The sequence below is a fragment of the Oryza brachyantha genome, chromosome 10 (assembly GCF_000231095.2).
Source record: "Oryza brachyantha chromosome 10, ObraRS2, whole genome shotgun sequence".
Taxonomy (NCBI): Eukaryota; Viridiplantae; Streptophyta; class Magnoliopsida; order Poales; family Poaceae; genus Oryza; species Oryza brachyantha.
Window position 1 is genome coordinate 7,838,933 of NC_023172.2, and position 20,291 is coordinate 7,859,223.

At 38.5% G+C, this 20,291-nt stretch overlaps 2 protein-coding genes across 5 annotated transcripts; one reads left to right on the forward strand and one right to left on the reverse strand.

Moving 5' to 3' along the window:
* The first annotated feature begins 234 nt into the window (after positions 1-234).
* LOC102712667 (pentatricopeptide repeat-containing protein At2g01390) lies at positions 235-4,920 on the forward strand. 4 transcript variants are annotated; one of them, XR_005812593.1, is made up of 4 exons: positions 235-984; positions 1,839-2,912; positions 4,046-4,233; positions 4,318-4,920. XR_005812593.1 is itself a non-coding variant. In XM_006662226.3 (2 exons), exons 1-2 carry the CDS (start codon positions 312-314, stop codon positions 2,819-2,821), a joined length of 1,656 nt encoding a protein of 551 aa, XP_006662289.2. In that variant the 5' UTR covers positions 235-311; the 3' UTR covers positions 2,822-3,381. The 4 variants fall into 4 exon arrangements, 1 of the variants encoding a protein (XP_006662289.2); XR_005812594.1 differs by having other exon boundaries at positions 4,055-4,233; XR_005812595.1 differs by lacking the exons at positions 4,046-4,233; positions 4,318-4,920 and adding an exon at positions 3,963-4,019.
* Positions 4,921-4,978: 58 nt separating this feature from the next.
* LOC102721865 lies at positions 4,979-9,340 on the reverse strand. Its single transcript, XM_015841921.2, has 7 exons — positions 9,162-9,340; positions 8,511-9,035; positions 6,413-6,539; positions 5,868-6,010; positions 5,590-5,652; positions 5,443-5,508; positions 4,979-5,329 (listed from the first exon to the last, which is right to left on the reverse strand). Exons 2-7 carry the CDS (start codon positions 8,679-8,681, stop codon positions 5,252-5,254), a joined length of 648 nt encoding a protein of 215 aa, XP_015697407.1. The 5' UTR covers positions 8,682-9,035; positions 9,162-9,340; the 3' UTR covers positions 4,979-5,251.
* Positions 9,341-20,291: the final 10,951 nt, after the last annotated feature.

Genomic DNA, 20,291 nt, shown 5'->3' on the forward strand with positions numbered 1-20,291 from the left:
GAAGCATGCATCCTTGCATCGTCACGACTGCATGCGCGTACATCATCAGCGTTCAAATATACGTTCAAACGTGGAGATATGCGATCTTGCCAAATATGGGGAAGTCGGATAACAAATTATTGGAGATTGTTTTTTTAAATTGCCAAAAAAAATCAATTATGGGGGAGGGGTAGAACAGCTGGAGTTGCTATGCAATTATTCAGTGGCCTGCAAGAAAATTAGCGAGGAAAGAAGACAAAAAAAAATCAGTAATAAGCGGCAGGGCGTAACCCTATAGGCCATAGCGTAGCGAATCATCGCCGCCGGCCGAAATGCTCCGCCGCAGCCGCCACTTCCTCCCATCCAGACCCCGCCGCTGCCCCACCAAACCCCGCCGCGAGGCCCCCGCCGAGCCGCCCACCCCGCCGGTCTACACCCGCGACGTCGTCCGCCGCGTGTACTCCATCCTCCGCGACCACCCCTGGTCGGCGGCGCGGCCGCTCCTCCTCTCCCTCCCGGGCCTCGCCTGGGACTCCCACACCGTGGCGCGCGTCCTCAAGACGCACCCGCCTCTCCACAAGGCCTTCCTCTTCTTCCGCCTCGCCGCCGGCGCCGGCGCCGGCGGCGGCTTCCGGCACGACCGCTTCACCTACACTTCCATGCTCCACCTCCTCGGCGAGGCCGGACGCGTGCCGGCCATGCTCCGCCTCCTCGCCGAGATGCTCCGCGCCGGGGTGGACCCCGACGCCGCCACCTTCACCACGGTCATGCACTGGCTGGCGCGCGCCGGGGACGTCTACGGCGCGATGCGGGTGTGGGAGGAGATGCGCGCAAGGAAAGGCCGGTGCCGGCCCACTCTCGTGAGCTACACGGCGTGCGTGAAGATCCTGTTCGACGCCGGGAGGCCGGCGGATGCCAGGAAGGTCTTCGAGGAGATGGTGGCAGAGGGGCTGCGCCCCAGCTGCAAGACGTACACGGTGCTCATCGAGCATCTCGCTAACGTAGGTGAGGTGTTCGACCAAATGCTTATGTTGTTTTTTACCTCTACTCTTTATAGCGCAATGTTGTTTTGAGCTGTTTGGTCTGTTGTTCGATGAAATGCCTAATGGAAGACCCATATGGTTCAGCTCGACGAACATAGGTAGGTATTGGTTGGATGCTTAGATATTTTTTCAGCGGATTGTGAGGTTTCTGCAGGTTCTTTTGGATGTAGTTCACCATCCATACTTGTAGGAAATGCTTATTGTATTCATTGGTCTTGCAATATACCTTTTATCGGAAACTGTCTAGTGTCTATTCTCAACATCCATCCTTTTCTTAACACATACTCGGTATCTATTTGGAGCTTCTTTAGTAACTGAGTCATATAATTTAGTTTCATGCTCAATTTCCTGTGAACAATACGTTGAACACTTGTTAGTATTCTGGAATACTCTGTACCTGTACGTAGAGAGGCAAATACAGTCTAGGCTGCAAAAGTTTCTTAGCTTACGGAAGTGCAATAGTCAATCTCAAAACCCTCATCTCCAATTTATGAATTCCACTCTACAACTTTTACAATGTACTTGACTCCTTGTATTGTTCATATTATGCTGCCTGAAATTTTTTATTTGTTTTATTAGAGCATGAAAGAAAATTAAATCAATTATCCTCGTCAAAATTCAATGCACTTCTGATGTGTGCAACTGTTTTCCAGTTCCAGTTATTGATTGTAACAGGTCATGATACATCACATATTTGATTAATCTTTTAATTTCTGATTTGTGCTGCATTTTATTAATCTTTTCACATATAATGTTGACTGCATAAAGTTATGATCTATGTTCATCATATACTAACATGAATCTAGTTTACTTTAGGGAAATTTGATGCTACTATGGAAATTATGGGCAAGATGCAAGAAGCTGGTGTAGAGCCAGATAAAGCACTCTGCAATATTCTAGTTCAGAAATGTTCCAGGGCTGGTGAGACATCAGTGATGATCCGAGTTCTTCAATACATGAAGGAAAATTTCATCGTTCTCCGCCGACCTATATTTTTGGAAGCACTTGAAGCTCTAAAAGCAGGTGGTGAGTGTGACAATCTTCTTCGGGAAGTGAATCCTCATCTTGCATTTGAAGGCATTGAATGTGACCCAGAATTTACTGATCCGGGCTACATTACTGTCAGAAGTACGATTCTATACCTTTTGGCTGCTAGAAACTGGTCCGCTATAGAACAAATGATAAATGAAATGACTTGCAAGAATATCAAGGTGGAATCACACATCCTCTCTGACATTATTCAAGCCTGCTGTGCAAACAGCAGACCATCATGTGGGCGTGCAGTTCTACGTTACAGTATAAGAATAGGCAATGAACTTGACAGATCTGCATATGGTAGCCTTCTTGGTCATTACATCAGAAATGGTTCATTTGATTTAGTGTTTGAGATTGTTGAAATATTGATTAAATCTGGCTACAATCTTGGGACATATCTAGCATCTATATTAATAATGAAACTGTCCTGTGCTGGGCATTCTTCAAATGCAGTGCGTATTTTTGGATTATTGACTACAGACAGGAATGTTGTTACGTATACTGCACTTATGAGTGCCTATTTTCAAGCTGGGAAGGTTGATAAGGCACTTCAACTATTCTCACAAATGAGTGCTAATGGAATATCTGCATGTCGGGGTACATATGAAGTAGTGATACATGGATTACAAATGGCTGGGAGGAAACAAGACTCTGAACATTACCGAAGAGAAAGAATGGAGATGCAATGGAATCTTCAGTACCACAATGAGCATTTGCCTGAAGATAGCTTATGTAACCATCTGTTTTGTAGTTTTCATGGTTAGAAGATGGTCCAAATCTTCAGGCTTGGTTAGCTGAATCCCCTTCCAGCACTTGATGCTATTGCTACCTGAACTTGATGCTACTGACACACAGGTCTGCTGTTATTTTTATTTTTATAATATACCGAAACATGGAGTAAAAAAGAATGTGTTAATCCTTACTCTGTACCTGGTAGGATTGCCACCTCAAGGATGGTAACATTTAAATTGAAAGGATTTACAAAAGTTTCTGTAGAATTTGAGAACCTTGAAACTGCAAATCTTGATGCTAGTACTTGCTCACCGGCAAAATCCATTGGAGTAAAGAAGCATCTTGTTTGAAAAACTTAATCCGAAAGCTTGGAAGTTAAGAAAAAAAATCAAGTTTAGGAAGAACTCCCTGTTGTGCTTTTTGCGTGGACTTCCCTGGCCTCCTCTTTTTGTTGAAACCACTATTAGTTAATGCAATATAAAGATAGGGGCCCATAGTCTTTTTTAGGCAGTAAAAAAGGAGATCAATATTTGCTTGGAGAGTTCTTATGTCATCTTTTAATTTTTGTTTTCAATCAATTTTCTGTGAACTTTGGGAGACCTACAGCCAGTTCAAAAAAAAATAGTGAAATACCCTGTTTAGTTGAAATTGGCTTATTGTGTTCACCAAATTCCTTAAGTATTTCCAAACTTACTTTAATAAAGTGATCCATTGGTGATCCTGCTTTGATACAATTGATATAGATGAAGACATGTCACAAAAAATAAAGGAACTTCAAGAAAACGCTTATTCCCTGCTAATATGGAAACTACCATTGGGCAGGAACCACAATTAAAGAGTGACACAATTAATTTACCTAACTTTGTAACTTTGTTTTGCATAACCAGGAATGTTAGGTTAAATAAACATGTAATTTACAGATTTTAAGGTTGAGAAGCAACTTGTTTTATAGTGTTGTATTGATGCATGCAGTTGTTGTGTTACATAGTAGTCACATATTCATTTCTATTATACTTTTTGTCTTAGAAAAAATATGCAGGGGTGGTATCAATATTTGCTCTAAATATGGGAGCAGTTTAACTTACTTAGTTAATTCGAACAGTTGATTAGGGTTTCCTTTAGGCATTAATGTGGATACCAATTATGAAACAGTCTTCCCTTTTATACATGTAGGATTCTTTCAGTCTAGTGTTTTCTTTGTATCTATCAGTTCAACTATTGGCAGCCCAACAAGCTTTAGTCCGTTTTTTTTCAAGATTATGCAGAGCTTGCAGCACTGTTTTCGCTTGTTGTCCACTTTTTGGTATTCTCAGTAACTCATAATGAGGTCAGGACCATTCACTTGGTACACCAAACCAACTACTGGCTTCATATTATCCAAAGTTTCTGTGCTGCTGAGAACATATTATTGATGAGTTACTGTGTTGTAGATGAAGATGTCAAGGTATAGCTCCAATCTTAATGATCCCAGTACAATTCTGTAAAATTTGTACTTTGTGGTTAATTTGATTCGTTTTGTTGTTTGCAGATGTCATTAAATTAGCAGTCCATGTAGGACCACCATTTTGTAACACTGATGTTCTTTCTGAAATGGGTTTGTTTAGTGATCAGAAGTTGTCTTACTCAATGCAGATTGCATACACAAAGCAAGAGCCATAGGTTAACCCTATCGGCATTACATCAATTGGAAAGCGGTTCATTTTGTCTAGTAATCATTGGAGTCGTTGAAAATTTTATGCTGATGGTTTTTTACCTTCCAAAAGCAACATCTTCACGAGCATGACTGCACAAGCAGACGCTACATGAGCTGTTCACCTTTTCCATTTCAATGTGTTGGTGTGCTGTTGTCCTTCATCAGTAGACAGCTTCTAAAGGTGCACATGGTGAAGACTAGTGCTGCCACTTTTATGCAACCTTTACTCGGGCAGCCCTCAACAAGCTTTCTCTATTGCTCTTGGCTGCTATTGCAAAAGGGTTTCACGAAATTTGAACCTGTTCATCATTCTCCTGCACCTTTTTCTGAATAGTTCTCTACAGGTATGTTATATGAACGGCTCAAATTCTTTATAGACAATGTAAAAATTATTATCAATATCAACATGTCATGGAAGCTTTGAGTTATCCTCGAAAATTTAGCCAATAGCAATTTAATTTTTGCTGGGTATATATGCCCAAAATATGGTGATAAATGACCAGGGTAAATATGAGAAGCTGATTTATAACTTGTCATGTCAATTAACATCCAGTCAGCAGGAGATAACTGAGCTAGAGGTTGCACGATCCTTTGCCAGCATACTGCATATCTACATCACAGGGAGCTAACATAAAAAGGATGAACAAAGAGTTTTTAGTTGTGCATTAATCTAGCCATCCAACTCTAAGCAACCTCATGCACATATATTACATAGCATAGCAACATTTTCATCCTATCTTGAATCTGTTAGTTGACGAGCAGTTCTCCATCAGGCCACTTTCACATTTGTCTTCAGCCTCTTTGCGGCCTGCACAAAGCCCACGATGACCTGCAACTCATCCAATTGCTTCAACATGGCAATTTGGATTCACAAGAGAACCAGGATGTCTCAGTAACATTTCATCAACATTACGCAAGTTGCTGTATAGAAATTGGCAGAGATGAGTCTTGCTTATCAACCTGTGACACAAAGTGCCTCTGGACAGCATCCACTAGCTGCTCCCTGGATGGATTGGGGCTAGCATCCTGTTCGGCACGTAGTCAGAACAATAGTTCTAGTATATTTTGATACAACTGGTGGAGCTTGACCTGGGAATCATTACTTACAAGATTGAAGTGGCGCCAATATCTCCACAATGCAGTCATTTCCAGTTTGCTCAGGTCAACTTTCTGCAAAGTTTACAGTTAAAAGCTTCAGCAAACAACTAGCACATCATCTTGGAGAACACGTAATATTACAGCTAACTAAAGGAGTCTGGCCCAGATAGTACAAAGTTTGACAGGGCATAGCTACAGTAGCATTGACACATATTGCTGGAAAGTGATTAGAGTTTTCCAAATAATGGTTGTTGCAAGCACAGAGCCCAAGGAAGCAAAAGTCGCACCGTGTGAGCCCTTGACGAGGAAGAAAAGGACGCCTTGGAGTGGGAATCACAAGACATGGAGCGGCTGAAGGATTTGGCATGGAACCCCCTATGCTGCCTGCTCCTTGACCTCTGTGGCTTTGGTGATTGTGCGTCATCGGATGCTGCAAGAATGAGATTAAACAAGACAAAAACATTACAAACGAGACGCATGCAACCAAAATTGAAGGGACGTGGTTAGGTGTAAAGAAAACCGTGCCATTATTTAAGTTTGTTCAGAATGCTTAATTGGTCCGTGACAGAAACGGCGCTCATGGCTAATTCTAGGGGCTAATCGCTCTGATGCAGTGCACTGACACCAGGTAAACCTTGCCTAATTTGTTCTGAAACATGTGATCCTTCCTCAAGAATCAAGATAGATCAAAATATACTACATTGTTGTTAATAAATAGGCAGAATTTGATCACGCTAACATAATGAAAAAAGCATTTAGAATATAAGCATTTAAATTCATGGGGAAATTTGTTTTAAGCAAGAACATGTGTGTGGGATGAATATGATCTTACCCAAATCTGAACTATTCCACTGCATGTTTTCACAGTCAAACTTATCATCATCCTCATTGCCAGTTGGGGGTTCAATCACACTTAAAGCATTTCTTTGCAGCTTTACCTCTATACCATTGGTAAGCACCTAGCACAACGAACCAATACATCATTTAATTTGAAATCAAGCAAACATTGCAGTAAAACAATAACCTGAAAGAAAATTAAACCCTTGTGCTGAACAGTGCATAATATAATCTTATACTCTAAATGAATGAGTCTGTCACCCCACCCACCCCTGTCATAAATTTTGCAAATCAACTGTTGAGCTTTTTATTTTTTATTATTAATAAAAATCTAAATGGATAACCATATATATAATAAAATTATTGTGAATATTCCCTATGGAAAAGGATGGTGTACCATATTTTATGGAAAATATATTTTTATTTATTTTAAGTAATACTATAGTAATTTGTGTTATCCACATCAAAACATTGGCATGCAGCTAGTATCCTATTATAGTTCAGTGCAGAGCAATGTTCTACAAAAAAAAGGTCTAAAATGCAAAAAGGCAGTACACAGGGCTGCCTACAAGGAACGGGATGAAAATATGTCAGGAAAGTGAGGGTTCAGATGGGGTTTCCTTTGGTTATTTAATTTTGGTTTAAAGCTCTGAATAAATCCTAATGATTCAACAAAAACCCACAGAATATAAACATGCCTTAAAATTGTGATTACCTATGTATAATCATCTCATTTCAATGTACTAGAATTTATTTGTTGATGCACATCGAAAAGACACTGTGACCAACAGAACATGAGCCATATAATGTAGATAAGACATTGGTGCAAGAATAGCGGAAGACCATAAAATCAGTTATAGTAGTAAACACAACAGTCGACAACAAACCAATAAGATAACAGAGAGAAGCAGACATAACCAAACCCAAACATGACACCCAAAAAAAATCACATTAGGTGCGACGTCCAAATCATGCAATATCTATATGTCCAACACATCTGATAGGTTCGCCCTGTCAGTATTTCGCTCTAGTTCGCTTCACTCCAGCATATGTGACCAAGAATAAGATAAGCACATCACAGGAAAAACAGGGAAACATGAATTTTGGATCTACTTACTTAGTGGGACCAAAAACAAATCATAATAATACTTGTAAGCATATCACATGAAATCAGTAAAACATGATTTTGGATCTATATATATCACTTGCAACCATACCATTGTGGGACCAAAAGACAAAATCTTGATAGTATTTGTCACACAAAAATCCCATCTTGTAATTTGAACTATGGACAAAAATTGGAGCACAATAGATGCTTGAAAAAACAACATCCTATTACCATCTCCCTTCCATCTACAAGATAAAATTGATCCATTCCATTTGGAAGACATGAGGATATTCCCAAGAATATCCTCACAAGTTTCCATGCAGTGGTGGGAACCATACGGCATTCTACCCATACAACTGACAAACTTAAAAAACACTGATTGCATTTCTACCCATTACCAACAAATGCAGCTGCTCATTTCAAATCTGTTTAAAATCTAGCACTGATTGCTATCAGATTTGAAACTAGATACTCCAGATCCAACCTACAAGCAAATCTTGGTCAACAACTTCCACAATTGATGCTGACAGCCTAATTGAAACACAGATCAGGAGCAGTGGGGGGAATAAAAAAAGATCTCCCCAGTGCAACCAGGACCACAACCAAAACAGTGAGCAAACAGGATCCAAATTTCAATCCAGAACGCCTTACAGCCAAGAATTGTTAATTGGAACCCTAGATGCATAACAAGATCTAGAGCAATCAAGACCTTCGCCATTGCTCAATCAGCAAACGGAGAAATCATGAAACATCGGCATCGCTGCAATTCGAACCCGAAATAATCGGATCAAAACAGCACCAATCCAAATTGCAAAGAAACTAATCCGGATTAGCTCATTAAGCAAAATCAGGCTAAACCCCCCATCCCAATTGGCGCACCCCAAAACCCCAAAAGCAGAACCAAAATCGAAAAGCAATTCCGCATTGCGTCCGAATCAAGATCTGTGGAATGGAGAATGCAAACCAAATTGGGGGAGAATTTTACCAGCCAATGCCATCCACCGAGGCCGACGGCCTTCTTGACGACTCCATGCAGGCCGACGAGCACGGACTTGGTGCGGTTGTTGCCGGTGACCACCACCTTGGTGTGCCGCGGCAGCACCGACATCTCGTCCTCGCCCCACCCCTCCGGCCCCCGGCCGACCGCCGCAATCATCCCGCCGCCGCCGCCGCCCGGATCGATCGCTCCCGCCTCCAAATCCCTCCCCCAATTCCCCTGTTCTTGCAGGGACAGGCGGGCCGATTCTTGATCCGAGAAATTCCCCCAAAAATTCGCACCAATCAGGAGAATGTAGCTACCAAGAATCAGAGATCAGGCATCGGGGACCCGAGATTCGCTCCAATTCCGCCTCAATTCGCCCATCGCCGCATCACACGAGGAACCCCGAATCTCGATCACTCCAAGAAAAAAACCACACCAATCCAGAAACCCCCTCTTCCTCCTCCGGCCAGCCACAAGATCGACCACAACCCACAATTCGCACCAATTGGACACCAAAAAACCCCCCACCTGCACAGCACAAACACACCGCCAATTCCCGATCAGAAACCCACCACCCAAAAGAAAAAAAGAAAAGAAATAAAAGAACGCATCAAGAAACGCAATGCCAATCCGGGAGAGGAGACCCCCACCCACCCGGAATTCGGAGATCGCGGCAAAGCGGAGGCCCGAATCCGCCGCGAATTGGGGGAGCCTTCTTCCTAGCGGGGGGAGGCGAGGGGATTGGGAGCAGAGTGGGAGCAGTAGTAGTAGCAGAGGAGTGTGGTGTGGATGTGTGTGTGTGTGTGTTTTTTCTTGTGCCGGTAGTACTACTACTCTGGCCCTGGCCCTCCCCCACTGTGCGTGCCTGCTGCTATGAATCCCGGGGCAGCCGGCGCGGGCCAATGGAGGCACGACGCGTGGCTGACGGCGGCCGTCTGGGGCGTCACGGCGTGGGAGAGGTGGTGCGAAATGACGGGGCTGCCCTTGGGGTGGGGCGGGGGGAGGGGGTTTTATTTTTGGGCAGGATTTCGAATGGTTTTGAATTTCGGAGCCGGGTAGCGAGTTCTTTTGGCTCGTGGACCGGGTTTTTGGCGGGCCGGGTCTTTGACTCCTCGCTTTGGCTCTTTCTGCGGTTTTTTTTGTCCCCTGTAGACCGCGGTTTTTGTGGCGGTAGTACTACTGGACTCATTCCGGATTTACATGGTGGTGGACACATATGGGGTAGTAGGCAAGAGCTATAGTAGTGAGCCTGCATTTTGCTCTTAGATTTTCCTTAATTTTTTTCTTGATTTTTGCATTCATATTTCTTGAACTGCTAAATAGGGTTTTTTAAAAAATTAGATTAATTTGTAGTACTTAATTTTATCATTTGTTCATTTAAATAGCTATCACAAAAATTAAATCTTTTATCATTCATCTTTCAGTAAGAAAAAATAAGGTCTGAGTGATGAGCTTAAGGAGACCGAGTTTTCTCACTCGAGCAGAGGAAGCTATTCTTCCTCTTCCCTCCTAGATCCCTTCTTCTCCTCATCCGAGGGGCATTGCTCAGAGACAAGGGAGAGATATGTCGGAGCATGTCTTCTTTGCATATCCATCATTTCGGTTATTTTCATTTGTTTAGTCTTTCTCATAGTACTGTTTTTTTGTTTGAGGTGGTTGTACTAGACATCATCCGTGCTCGTTCTAGCATCATGGGTTGGCATGTCTTCGGTGATTTTTTTAGTCTTTTAGTGGTTTCATCAACGTTGGCATGTCTTCGGATTCTTCGTCATTGTCGTCAACTGGGTCATGGCTAGATCTGGGCAAATCTTAGTAACATTGGTCATCTCATCTCTCCATGGTGTACAACAAACGTTGGTGGTAGCCATCTCCATCTTCTTCGGTGACTCTTATTTGTCAAGCAACTAATATCATCATCTTTTGACTTATTTTATTAAGCATAAGTTAACATTTTTATCTTTCGATAGGTTTTATTTGGTGACGCAAAGACATTTACATTTTAAGACAACTGATCAGTGATCATTACCTCACAACCACTGCACCCGCACGTTTAGTCGTCCCCAATCACGATCTCATGTAGTTGATCTCATCATGAAGTTTTTCTCCTATAAACAATCGAAAAAAATTTTACTAGATCAAAATAAATGCAATTTGAGTTGTACATAAAAGATTAATATCTTTAATTTGAGGTCCCGATCTAGTGGTGAAACTACGACGACCAAATAGTCTAAACAAAACACAAACTAAAAACAATGATGGCCACTGAATACATATATATATATGTCTATAGACGTTCTAGGGTTAGCTATAGTCCACCACCTCGGCCCAGTCTATGATACAATTACAAGACGTCTGTCCAAAAACAAATTCAAAGGTACGTGACTTGCTTTTGATTATTTCAGATAGTTCACAAGGTATCGCTTCCGTTCATTTTGCCCAAGCCAATAGTTCTTCAAACGATACCATGCACAACTAATTGTGCAATATCTTTTGTTCAAATATATGCATTTTAGAATGCTTGCACATTTGGGCCATCAAGGTGTAACGTTGATATGATCATATCTGAGTTGATCACGTCCTCATATTAATGGCTTATTAATGATTACAAAATAATTAGGGTGTAAAACTTATATGTGAAGGGAGTATGTATCTGATAGTAGGATAGAGACTTTCTATATATATATATATTCTTAACTATCTAAAAGCAATGGTTAAGAAATAAACTATGATAAAAACATAAAATTTAACTCTAAATTTAAGTTTTGAAATTTAAAATTTTGACTTACAAGTACGAGGAAAGAATATGAGACTGTAACGCCTATCAAGCTTCAGCCTGGCACCAACTATGGCTTAACTCCTGGAGTGATCCAGATATACTTATCGGTTTCCACTGCAGTTATTTGTGTTTTCCTCTCTGTCGCTGACAGGATCGATCCGGTCGTTTACCTACAAGTACAATACAACCAGCCAACTGACATCCTGTTGTGTCCACCGTGCAGAGCTCAATGAAGGACCGCATTGCCCCCTTTTTTTTATTTTTTAATTGTTACTGAGTCCTTTGCCTATTTCTGGTCTTATGTGTAATTTATCCATAACAAGGGGCTTTACCACAAAACTGTTGACCAATTCTTCTATTAATATATGCTATCTCCATTTCATAACGTAAAACTTTCTAGCGTTTTCTAAATTTATATAGATGTTAATAAATCTAGACATATATATAAACAATATATATTAATTAATAGATGAATCTAAATATAGCTAAAATGTCTTATATTTTGAAAAGGAAGAAGTCGTAATAGCTTCGCTATGTCCTCAAAATAAAATATGACAGATTTATTTACATGGCGCTACTTCATGTGTCCAAAAAAAGAAAATCTAAAATATGCCATCGACAAACACTTAACTATTAGAAATGCTATCGACAAGTGTAAGTTCTACAAAATACCATCATATAAACAAATTTATCTAATAAATACAAATGTCATCGCCGTTATGTTTCTGTCAACTTTTTTCGTTAAGTGCTATAGTATGAACAGTGTATTTAATAGCAAAAATAGACGGAAACCTAACAGTAATTGTATTTTTTAGACAAATTCATTTGTATGATGGCATTTCTTAGAATTCGCATCTGTCAATAGTATTTCTTAGACTTAGACGTTTGTCAATGACATTTTTAGATTTTTCTCAAAAGAAAACTTAGCCTACTAGGATTGGACGTGACATCTTCTAGTATAACGAATTTAGACACATTCGTCGTTTTTGGATTGAGTTTTTCTATCACTTTCAAGTGAAATGAAGTATTTCACTTGAAACCATGGTACCGACGGTTGAGCAACCTCTCTGTTATTTCGTTTCTGTATTAGAAATCACTTATATATGGAGTCTATAAATCTGGTCCGCAGTTCTGCGGAGGATCTCGATTTGAAGGCTATTTGTTATGCATTACTGTCCGCGCTCTGTCTAAAACATTGAAATACATTTGCGATTAGGTAGATAACACACAAACTATTAGGAATTGACAGGTTTTCTTTATAAAGATTTTATACAGAAGTCGGTTTAGGCCGTTCATAGTAAATGTGTTGTGTTTGGCCTTTAGTTCTTGGCACCTACATGAAGTGGAAATTTTCTTGACCCTATACATGATTGCATTGTGATTGTTAATTTGAGTTCTTCCATCTCTGCTTCGTCAAGGTGAGAAAGTAAAGAAAATTTTAGCATGGCAAAATTTTGGTCCAATCCAAACAAGCACAAAATTTAAGAGCGAGGGAAAAAGAAGAATATAATGATCACGTAAACGAGGCATCTTATTAGTGAGGGCATGCTCGATGTATATGGACTACTTATGCCACATTTGGCAATGGCTTAGTTATTCGAAGCGAAAAATGTACAAATAAATTAGTACATGACTAATTAATTATTAGTTATAAAAAATTGAAAAATAAATTGTTATGATTTTTAGAGGAACTTTCGTATAGAAAAATTTCACAAAAAATTATACATTTAACAGTTTGAAAAGTGTGTGCACGAAAAATGAAAGAAACTAGATTAGTAAGGGGGAAGAATGCAGCCTAGTCCATATAGATAGGACCCATATAGTTGATCTTTTGCTATTTTAATTTGCACCATGTATAAAGATAGTAATGAATATAAGGTAGAATCCATAAATTATATCCGGTAGTTCTAGCTCTCTCGCAAAAGATAAGTGAGAGGAGAGAGATAATATATTTTAATCTATATGATTAGTCCATAGCTAAAGGTAGATCATCATATTTATTTCTTAACATCCCATTCCATAATAGTAAAATAGTATATATAAAGTTATAAGTACTACTTTTGGCTCATATGGTGGATGAAATGAATAGTAAATTAAGTATTAGTCTTTGCAAATCTAAAATAGATTAATTTAATTTTTAAGTTAACTTTCAGATGGAACTTTTCTTTTTCCATAAAACGTCATAATTACTAGTTTGGGAAGCGTGCTAAAAAAAGGGGTTTTCCCTCGTGTCTTGCCGGCGAATGAAGTCTAACATTGAAAAGAGAAAGTATATGTAAATAACCATTACTAAACCTAAGCATTTGTAGGAAAAATAATTTGTGATTATGAATATGGACATAGAGATTTGTAAGTGTTAATTCTTTCACTGAAAATAAGCATAAGTGAAATGTTTTATTAATGAATAAAAAAATAATTGGTGGGTAAAATATTTATATACGTGTTCTTAGATGTGTAAAGACAAATCTGGGAAAATAAACTACGATAAAATAAATCTCAGAACCAGCTCTGAATTTAAGTTTCAAATTTTAAATTTTGATATATAAGCGTAAATATAAGAAAAATATGGGAGCCGTAGTTAGTAATTGAATTTGTTTCAACAAAGGGAGCTTGTTAGTAAATGCTATCACCGGAGGATTTAAGTTCCAAATTCCATCGACTTGACCTTTTTCTATTCCAGGGTTGTTTCCCTTCGTTCCTTTTGCCTTTTCTAGTGTTGCAATGCTTTAAAAATCTTTCTCTTTTTTTCCCGATTTTGTATAATAAGGGTCCCTTTGAATCACATGAATAAAAAAATGAAGAAATAGGAAAAACATAGGATTCTGACAGGAATGTAGGTTTAAAACAGAGTATTGCAAAACACAGAAAAAAATATATGAATGACCATTTGATTCGACCACAGAAAAAACACAGAAATTTAAGGAGAGATATAGACTCAGGCCCCCTTTGATTCAAAGGAATTTCATAGGAATTCTAGAGGATTTCATTCCTATAGAATTTTTTTTCCTACAAAGCCCTTTAAATCAAAGGAATGAATCATATGAAATCCTATGAAATTTCTATGGATTGCTTCTTTTTAGACAAATTTTGGAGGAAATCTAACAAGAGGTAGAACCTCATGGAAATATACTTTTGAGTCTTTATCTCTTCTTAAATTCCTGTGTTTTTTCTGGGGTCCAATCAAACGGCAATTTCTATGTTTTTCCTATATTTTGCAATTCTCTGTTTTGTAATTACATTTTTGTCAGAATCCTATGTTTTTCTTATTTTCTCTGTTTTTTCATTCATGTGATTCAAAGGGGCCTTTAAAAGATTTTTTCCATGAGGTTTAACCTCTCGTTAAATTTTCTCCAAAACTTGTATAGGAAGATGCATTGCATAGGAATTTTATATGATTTCATATGGTTTGTTCCTTTGATTCAAAGGGCATTGTAGGAAAATTTTCTATAGAAATAAAATTCTCTAAAATTACTATGAAATTCCTTTGAATCAAAGGGGTCCTAAACTATCACTACGATGTAGAAAACTTAGCGGCAGTAACATTTTATGAGTATCTCACATTACGGAATGGGTGGGGGTGGGTAATTTACAAATTTGTTTAAGACATAGTCCCTCCGTTCCATGTTATAAGACTTTTTGGTCTTGCCTAAATTCGTTAATGAATATAGACACATAAAAACATATATATTAACTAGCATATTACCTATGCGTTGCAACGAAATCTTATTAAAAAATATCATTAGCATTTTATTAAAATATAGTTAATAAAATTGGTTTAACATATAGGTCTCAACTTTTTTCTTTAAAAAAATAGAAGGGAGTTGATGGTGGGTAGGTGGCAGATTCACCACCACCCACCACCACTACTCCCTTTATAGTAGTAGTAGATACGTACATGAATATAAACACATAAAATCTTATAATATAGAACGGAGTAAGTACAATGGTTTACATGAGTTAACCATAATTTATTTTTAACATGAAAAGTTTATGCGGATATGATGGAATAGTGAATTGTTCAAACATGCCTGATACATATGTATCAGGTCTGGTACCTACTCCCTGTATTATAAAATAATTGACTACTTTGAAGAGACCTGGTGAATTATGATGGGAGACAATGGCTAAGATACTTCTAATTAAATGAGAGATGTTTAGTTGGTTGAGGGTAAGATTTAGAGAAATTTAAAAAAGAGGCGGTAGGTGAGAGAAGTATTTCAAAGTGTTCACTTAGGTGTACATTTTGAATCCAAAATAATAATTTATTTTAGGATCGAGAGAGTTGGTTTCAAACCTATGTCATTGTAAATGCAGTGTTTATACAATACTTCATATTTCATATGTTTTAAAACATAAGTATTTTTAAAATTCAAACATGTTACCATAATACAAGTATTCCTAGCACTTTTTATAGTACCACTTGTCACATTGATTATTTTTCATTCAAAATTCTTTCTATTTTATCTCACCTACCCGCTTACCTCCATCCATTTTTTTATTTATTAAGGGATACTATAGTGTTTTGTTTTAAACCGTAATCTCCACTAAATAATCTAGACATATTTATATTTTAAAACGGAGTTAGTACTATCTCCGCTTACCAATATAAGAAAGTGGGTGAAAAATTTTAATGAGGGATGATTGTGATTCATTAAAATGAATATGTAGGTGGAGCTATATTATTGGATAAAATTTAAACTCTACTCCCTCTATCATAAAGAAATCAATTCTTCAGTTTTTGTGCCCAGCGTTTGACCATCCGTCTTGTTTAAAAATTTTTCAGAAAATTAGAAAAAAATTAGTCACACGTAAAGTACTATTCATGATTTATCATCTAATAAAAACAAAAATATCAATCGTAAAATTTTTTTAAATAAAACAAAGAGTCAAAGATTATAGATAAAAAGTGAAAAATTGGTTTATTTTGGGACGGAGGGAGTATATGTTATTATGTTTTACAGAGGGAGTATTTGTTAGTTAATATGAGCAGTTGATTAAGCCTACATAATAGCAACTTGTCAGTTTTACCCTCCGTTTTTTTATTATTTGACAATCTTGACCTTTAAATTTATATTTTATTGGAATATGCAAAATTATAAGTAGTGCTTAAAGTACCTTTAATATAAAAAATATAATATAATTTTTTTAATAAGATAAATGGTTAAATGATTCAAAAGTCATGTTAAATAAAAAAATCAATAGCAGTATTATGCGTATATAAAAGAAAGTTTTGTCAAAAAAGATTTCACGAGCAAAATCCGCACCATGTTACTCCTACAATCTAGCCTTATTAGCGAACCCTTAACCACACGGTAGACGAGCACGAGACAAAAGCATGTCTAAGAAAAAAAAAAGAAACAGAACAGCGTTACAGGAGAAAAAAAATACAAATAAATAAACAAAATAAAAGCAAAAGCTTGCGTGCAGCACCTGACCACTCAGCGACAAAAAAGAAAAAAAAAACAGAACTAAAAAACCCCTTCTCCAAGCCGGAGGTGGGCCCCACGATGGGGGCCACCGCGCGAGAGGCCTAACGCCGTCACCGTCCGGCGTCACGGGGAGGGCAAGGTGCGTGGGTCTCAGCGTGACGTCACCCGCGTCAATGCGGAGGCAGGGGGCCGTCTTATCCGGACCAGACGCCCCCACCCCCTCCACCCATGGCCTCACCCGCTCGTGTCCCCGACACGTGGGCCCATACTGTCCCCACCCGTCATCGGGTTCGATGGTAGATAGGGGGTTTGTCACGTCCCACGCGTCGGGCCCACGGGGCCCGGAGATATCTGCACGCCGACGCGGCGCAGCGCGGGGGTCGATCTGGGCCGTCCGTGGCCGGATCAGCGGGGTGCTCCGCCGTCCGATGGCGCGGGAAGGTGTGTGGGCCCGATGAGGATTATTATTTTCTTTTTTTTTCTTTTTGATGTGTGGGCCCTGGTGAGATGGAGAGTGATGCGTGGCTTTCTAGAAAGTCACAATTGCGATGTCGGCTTCTTCTCTAGTCTTTGGAAACACCGAAATCTGCAACAAAAAAAAAAAAATGACATTTTGTGATCTTCGTTTTTGGATGAACCAGTGAATCATTAGTCGGGGAAATTTCCAATTTGTGATTTATATCTCTTGTGTGATTATACGGTGGCTAGTAGGCCACGGGTTTAATGCCAGGGAGATTTAAACGCAGTAACACAATTCATCCGTACTAAAAATAAGTTTATCTTATTTGAAGTTAAAGTAGAGAAATAAATTTATTTTGGGATAGGTAAAATATTTAATAAGTAATATAATAATTCTACTACCTGATATATGTTGATAATATGCCCCTCATTTTGGTCTAAAAATTTAAGAGCTGAGTTTAAAAAGAATGGAGTGAAATGTTATTTTGTTAAGCTAAAAATATACTAGCACTAGTTATTTTATTTTGTTAAGCTAGAAATATACTAGCACTATTATATGGTGCTACATGAATAAAGATAGCACAGTTGAATTTCTATTTAATCATCGCATAGATATCCGACTACGGTATTTAAGGACGTAGGTTCGACCAAGTATATGAGGAACTATAGCAACGAGGACATACTTTTTTAATACATTTTTGGGGCCTATAATAGTGGGTAATAGCACTACTCCCACTCGTCACAGCCAATTTCGTCATTATATCGATCTCATATCAGTAAAAAAAATACTACTCCAGTATGCAACTATATCAGCATGGTATCATGAGCACGTTTATGGATGACATTGCCGGTCTTCTCCATATCGACTTGATAGAATTGTCTTGGGTGGCTTTTAATTACCCCCTATATATATCTCTAAAACTTATGTGATTCTCAAACCTTATTGGATTGTCCTCTCCTCTCAGGGGTTTCATATTTAATACCCAGAGTTACCATTTTTTCATATAAAACTAAGTAGATGAGAATAGAAACTATGCAAGAAAATATTGGTAGAATCCATGTAGGATTTTGAGAAGTCGTTAGTCAATACGACTGGGTAGGCTTACTGTACTCGGATTAGATTGCTAAATCCTTACTTATGGGATACAAATTCCTTTCTCTACCATATCCTGTATCTACATGTACGTGACTTTTTTTCCATATAGAATTTGGTATGTGGTTCTTCGGCTGAGATAAGTCTATGGTCTACAGTGTACATTCATAAGTAGATTTCACTACTAATAAGTAATAATAATAGTCTTTAGAAAACAACTTGGTGGTCGAAGCTTTGATACGGGAGTCTGTTTCCAGTCAAACCGAGCCTTATATTTTCTAATGGTGGGAGCATTGTTTTGAGAAACATTTAAAGTTTGAGGTTCAAGACATTTTCCTATGGAGCATACTGTGATCTGAAAGAGCTTAAATCATTGAACAAATTGCTGCGGTGTCCATCTTGAGTGTTTTGGTATTTCAAAATGATAGTAAATTAATTGTCCTGAACATGTGAACAACAAGCTGATCGAATTATTGGTTTATTGCTTGGTTTCATTAACTTTTGGTTAGAGATGGCTGCTGAGAAAGAATAATAATATTAATAATCAATTCAAAACAGGGACGGCCAAACTCATGATATCAAAATAGGTGCAAATACATAAGAGATGAATAAAAAGTAGAGCAAATATACAACAATAAGCTATGTATATAATCATTTGACATCTTGTTTTAAATATTTAATTATAACAATGATAATGGTGTAATTGGATCACACCTTGGATAAATTGTATAGATGAAAAAGTCATTCGAAGCTTCTTAAAAAAATAAACCCACTACATCTAATAAAAATGCTGCATTGTAGAGCAAAATATGGATGTCTGTCAGGCCAAATCAGCCGGATTCAATTATCCTGCATATTGTGAGAATATCTTTTTAGTAGCCATGTATAATTTCTCGCCCATGAACCAAACACCTCATAAAATTAAATGGCCATCTTCCATTAAACCACATCCATCCAAGTTATGGGTTTCTAGTGATGAGCCTAGACAAGAACTTATCTAAATAAATTCATCTTTAGAATCCCTTATATTTAAAGATGGAGATAATAGATAACTAAACTAGAGAGAAATAACAAATGACATATCACATTGTACTATTACTCCCTTTTTCTCGGGGTGGACAAAAAACTCTAAGCTCATGGCTCGGATCGACTTGTGTCAACCTTGTCACGCCGAGAAATTTACACCAAATTTTTGAATAATAGCATGTATTAAATCTCGGTCCAGGCATCAGCCCGAGTATACACTATGATAAATCAATATACAGTTCCATGACTTAAAAACAAATAAAAACAATTATCTATCGAAATGCAGCGGAAAAAAGAAAACAAAGCTAAAACCATCTAATCTTCAGCTTCAGCTGGTGATGACGGCTCCACACCACAGGCATTCTCGACGGCGGACTGAACCTCACTTCAACCTTGGGAACAACTTCTGACTTCTGACTCAAGCTCTGGCACTTGCTCTGGTGGAAAAAAAATTAAGCAAGGCTGAGTACAAACCACCGTACTCAACAAGTAACACCCAAGAGGAGGGAGAATAATGAATGCAATAGGGTATCAAGGAATAGACTAAGGTTAAATTGCTCAAAGATGTGGTAATTTAGCAAAACAGTAGATAAAATAGACTGAAATAAAAGTAAAGTAACATTTAAAATAATCATCCACTGTCTAACGTTACACCACGTTGCAACAGGCCCAAACCACTGTCCAGCGTTACACCACACTGCAACAGGGTCAACCCTCTGTCCAACGTTAAACCACGTTGCTACAGACCCAAACCACTCCAACATTACACCACGTTGCGTAGGGTCAAACCGGTTCCAAGATTAATCAAGTTATTTAAAAGGTTCACTAATCCTAAAGAATCTGTCAGTTCGCCCAATAACCACGGGCACAGCTATTCGAATAGTTTTACTCTGCAGAGGTGTATAACTTTACCCACAAGACATGGCTCCCAAGCATGTTACCATGCCCCAACGTATCACCACGATACCTCAGTACGGAAACCATGATAAGACCTTTCACCT

Bases quoted from the DNA above. Each gene is read 5' to 3' on its own strand.
- LOC102721865 (XM_015841921.2), bottom strand. From the start codon at position 8,681: ATGATTGCGGCGGTCGGCCGGGGGCCGGAGGGGTGGGGCGAGGACGAG. The intron at 6,011-6,412 runs GTAAGATCATAT...TCATTCTTGCAG, and splicing joins GTGGAATAGTTCAGATTTGG to CATCCGATGACGCACAATCA. The intron at 5,653-5,867 runs GTGCGACTTTTG...TAAACTTTGCAG, and splicing joins CCTCGTCAAGGGCTCACACG to AAAGTTGACCTGAGCAAACT.
- LOC102712667 (XM_006662226.3), top strand. From the start codon at position 312: ATGCTCCGCCGCAGCCGCCACTTCCTCCCATCCAGACCCCGCCGCTGC. The intron at 985-1,838 runs GTGAGGTGTTCG...AGTTTACTTTAG, and splicing joins CGAGCATCTCGCTAACGTAG to GGAAATTTGATGCTACTATG.